We start from the raw sequence: 4604 nt of genomic DNA, 5'->3' as shown, positions 1-4604 counted from the left end.
TCAGCATGAATAATAATGAGTAGTTTATTCTTGATGTCATGAATCTTATGAAAAAGTATTCTTTGCATTTTGAGAGCATTGTGTATTGTTCTAGGTTGCTTGCTTGCTTGATTAGAAGGAACTTCTACAGGTACGTAACGTAGGCTGTGGTTTTTGGCTATGAAAGAAAAGGATTTATAAGGCTCAAAGAGTGTTTCAGGGTTTCAAAGACTGAAGATCACTATCAATAGTTTGACTCTTGACGTCATTCATATATTTTTTTTTTCCGCTCTTCTTTGATTTGCCCCTTTTTCCTTTTTCTTTTCTTTTCATTGCTTTGCTAGAGCATACTCACTTTATCTTGGTTATCACTTTTTCTTGTGATTTGGGCATGGCCCCTAGCATTTGAGTCTCTTGGGCTCTTTTGCCTTTTGGCCTTCTCGCGACTTTATCATCCTTCTTTATCATTGAAATTTCACTTGCCCCCAGTGTAGAGTGTGATCTTAGTCGGGATTTTTTTTTATGAAAGAAAAATTATCCAGGCTCAAAAAGGGTTTGCAAGGGATGTACTTATTTTAGAACGTGAAAAGAATAACAAAGATGGCCTTTCCTCATTTCAAGCGCAAGCAGCTATGATCAATAAACTTTGACCTTGTATAGTGTGATGGTTTATTCTTTGCAAAGATGCATTTCATGAGTTATGAGCAACAAGTTCACTACATACCATTATTCATACATTTAAAAACACATGATTCAAGAGTAATGGGGTAAGGGTGTTTATTCTTTTTTTTTTCACAATTGTTTTTATAATTTAGTCACCTCAATGATGGAGTTGCTTGATTCACTTGTATTCTACAAGTAGAATGCCAAAAATATCATTTTTGAATAAACATCAAACCATTTTCGAAATCAAAATGCCAGATCAATTTTTCAAAATTCCAATAGTGAAACTGATTTTAGTAAAAGTAATGAATTGAATCTATGAGATCATGCGAGGCTTCAAGGGTGTATTTATTGATTCTTTGAAATCAATAACATTTATGAGAGAGAGAAAAGATATACAAAGTGAATTTCTTGGCCAAACTTTTATTGATTTGATGAGAACTTATACCGTCATCAATGACTCAACAATCATGGATAATATTTCTTTATAGAATCAGAATTCACTGGCCTACTCAAATCTTCACCATCCATTCCTGTTAGTATCAATGCTCCTCCAGAAAATGCCTTCTTTACTACATAAAGACCTTCATAATTGGGTGCCCATTTGCTGTGGTTCTCACTAGGTAGTAATAGGATTTTTCTCAATACAAGATCTCCTTGTTTAAACTCTCTTGATCGAACTTTTCTGTCATATGCTCTTGCTATCCTATTTTGATACAGTTGGTGGTGACAAATCGCCGCTAATCTCTTCTCACTGATCATATTTAACTGTTCATATCGTATCTCAGCCCATTTAGCCTCTTCTAGCTTAGATTCCATTAGAACCCTTAGAGAAGGAATCTCTACTTCCAAGGGCATCACTGCCTCCATTCCGTAAACTAGTGAATAAGGTGTAGCCCCAGTTGACGTCCTTATTGCTGTTCGATATGCATGTAGAGCATAAGGAAGCCATTCCTGCCAATCTTTGTAAGTAACCACCATTTTCTGGACAATCTTCTTTATGTTCTTGTTAGCAGCTTCAACATCACCATTCATCTTTGGTCTGTAAGGTGATGAATTGGAATGCTTGATTTTCCATTTAGTGCATAATTCCACAGTCATCTTCCCATTGAAGTTCTTGGCGTTATCGGTTACTATCCTTTCTGGCAGACCATACCTACAAATTAGGTCTCTCTCAATGAATCGCTTGACCACCTTCTGAGTCACATTAGCATATGAGCAGGCCTCTACCCACTTTGTAAAGTAATCAATTGCGACCAAGATAAACCGATGCCCATTGCTGGCTTTTGGATTAATAGGCCCAATCACATCTATTCCCCACATCGCGAATGGCCAAGGTGACACCATATTGAATAAGGGCACTGGGGGTGCATTGATTTTGTCGCTATACACCTGACATTTATGACATTTTCGGACAAATTCTATACAATCCTTCTCCATGGTCAACCAAAAATACCAAGCTCTTTGCATTTGTCTCGCCATCATGTGTCCATTTGCATGGGTGGTGCAAATTCCTCCATGCACTTCATACAAGGCTTTATTGGCTTCTGATCTGTCCAGACATCTTAATAGAGTCCCATTAAATGACCTTTTGTATAAGATTTCTCCATCTATAAAGTATTCCATTTCCATTCTTCTCAGAGTCTTCTTATCTGTTTTTGAAGCTTCAAAAGGATATTCCCGATATTGGATGAATCTTTTTATATCTGCATACCAAGGACTTCCATCCACTTCTTCTACTAAACAACAATGAGCAGGAGAACTTCTGATATCAATGCCTATAGGATGTACTCTAATACCGCAATCAATTATGGCCATGGAGGCTAAGGTTGTTAAAGCATCCGCAAACTGATTCTTATCCCTTCCTAAATGATTGAACTCTATCTCTTCAAAGTCTTCAGTCAATTTGGAGAGATATTCTTGATATGGTTTCAATTTCTCATCTTTCGTCTGCCACTCCCCCTTTGTCTGGCAGATTATCAACATAGAGTCTCCATATACCTTTAATTTTCTTATCTTCAACTCCAATGCAGCTTCCAATCCATGAATACAAGCCTCATATTCAGCTGTGTTGTTTGTGCAATTGAACTGCAACTTAATGGAGATGGGATATTGATTTCCTTCTGGAGAAATTATTACAGCACCAGCTCCATTACCAGATACATTCACCTTACCATCAAAGTACATGGTCCACCAATCACTTTCTATTACCAGCACATCTTCATCAGGGAAGTCAAAATTTAATGGCTCATAGTCTTCAATAGCGTTATCAGCTAAATGATCTGCGATTGCACTTCCTTTCACAGATTTTCTTGTTTTGTAAATGATATCATATTCAGCCAACAACACTTGCCATCTGGCCAGCCTATTTGACATGTATGGTTTTTCAAAAATATATTTTAGAGGATCTATTTTTGAAATTAACCAGGTGGTATAGTATAGCATATACTGTCAAAGCCTTTTCGCACTCCATACCAAACCACAACACAGCTTCTCAATCATACTGTAACGAGATTCACACTAAGTGAATTTCTTACTCAGGTAGTAGATGGCTTTCTCCTTTCTCCCAGACTCATCATGTTAGCCAAGCACACAGCCCATTGCTGATTCAGTCACTGTTAAATACAAAATGAGAGGCTTTCCCAGCACCGGTGGCACTAATAGAGGCGGGTTCTGCAAATATTGTTTAATCTTATCAAAGGCTTCTTGACAGTCCTCATCCCATACTCCGGGGTTTCTCTTTCGAAGTAATCGAAAGATTGGTTCACAAGTGACTGTAAATTGTGAAATAAATCGAGCAATATAATTTAAATGCCCCAAAAAGCCTCGAACCTCTTTCTCAGTTTTAGGAGCTGACATAGCTTGTATGACCTTCACTTTATCAGGATCTACTTCTATGCCATTATTGCTCACCACAAATCCCAATAACTTCCCAGACTTCACCCCAAATGTGCATTTTGCAGGGTTTAGCTTTAATTGATATTTTCTCAGCCTTTCAAATAATTTCTTCAGAGCTGGGATATGGTTTTCCTCATCCTTAGACTTAGCAATCATATCATCCACATACACCTCAATTTCTTTATGCATCATATCATGAAATAGTGTCACCATTGCTCTTTGATAAGTTGCCCCAGCATTTTTCAGTCTAAATGACATAACTTTATAACAATATGTTCCCCACGGGGTAACAGATGTTGTTTTCTTCTTGTCTTGCTCGGCCATTTTAATCTGATTATACCCAGAGAAACCATCCATAAAAGAGTAAGTAGAACTCTTAGCAGCATTATCTACTAATACATCTATGTGGGGTAAAGGAAAATTATCCTTCGGGCTTGCCTTATTCAAATCTCAGAAATCCACACATACCCTGATTTTGTTGTCTTTCTTGGGTACTACTACGATATTGGACACCCATTGAGAATAATCAACTACTTCCAAGAATCCAGCATCCCACTGTTTTGTTATCTCTTCTTTCACTTTGATTAGTATATCTGGCCTTGTCCTCCTCAACTTTTACTTAACCGGCTTACAACCTTCTATCAAAGTTAGTTTATGTACCACAATATCAGTATCCAGACCAGGCATATCGGCGTATGACCAGGCAAAAACATCAATGTATTCTTGTAAAAGAGCAATCAATTCACTTCTTACGTCAGCAGAGATTAGCTTCCCTATTTTCAACTCTCTTTTATTATGTACGGTGCCCACATTTATCAGTTCTAGTTCTTCTTTTGCAGGCTTCCATGTGCGATCAGATTGTTCCGCTAACTTTGCGAATTCATGAATATCCTCCTCACCAAATTCTTCCTCATCCATGGCAATTATAGTTTCATCAAAGTTAGGCCAATTATCCACAGTGCACTGAGTTTGTGGGGTGTACGACGATCCGCTTTCAGATTTCCTGAAAACGGAAAGTGTTTCGGTTATGAGTGTATAGTTTTGGGAAAGTAAATAAATGAACA

At 37.6% G+C, this 4604-nt stretch overlaps 1 protein-coding gene across 1 annotated transcript; it reads right to left on the bottom strand.

Moving 5' to 3' along the window:
• Positions 1-1110: 1110 nt before the first annotated feature.
• LOC140955152 (uncharacterized) lies at positions 1111-3018 on the bottom strand. The gene is made up of 2 exons (XM_073406953.1): positions 1671-3018; positions 1111-1559 (listed from the first exon to the last, which is right to left on the bottom strand). Exons 1-2 carry the CDS (start codon positions 3016-3018, stop codon positions 1111-1113), a joined length of 1797 nt encoding a protein of 598 aa, XP_073263054.1.
• Between the last annotated feature and the right edge of the window lie 1586 nt (positions 3019-4604).

This window comes from Populus alba, chromosome 19 (assembly GCF_005239225.2).
Source record: "Populus alba chromosome 19, ASM523922v2, whole genome shotgun sequence".
Lineage (NCBI taxonomy): Eukaryota > Viridiplantae > Streptophyta > Magnoliopsida > Malpighiales > Salicaceae > Populus > Populus alba.
Note: the sequence above shows the minus strand (reverse complement) of the source record. Positions and strands in the feature narration are given on the sequence as shown.

What these genes read in the sequence shown, in the direction of transcription:
- LOC140955152 (XM_073406953.1), bottom strand. Translation starts at nt 3,018, where the DNA reads ATGTCAAATAGGCTGGCCAGATGGCAAGTGTTGTTGGCTGAATATGAT. An exon ending in TTACAGACCAAAGATGAATG is followed by an intron (nt 1,560 to 1,670) that starts GTGATGTTGAAG and finishes CATATCGAACAG; the next exon opens with CAATAAGGACGTCAACTGGG.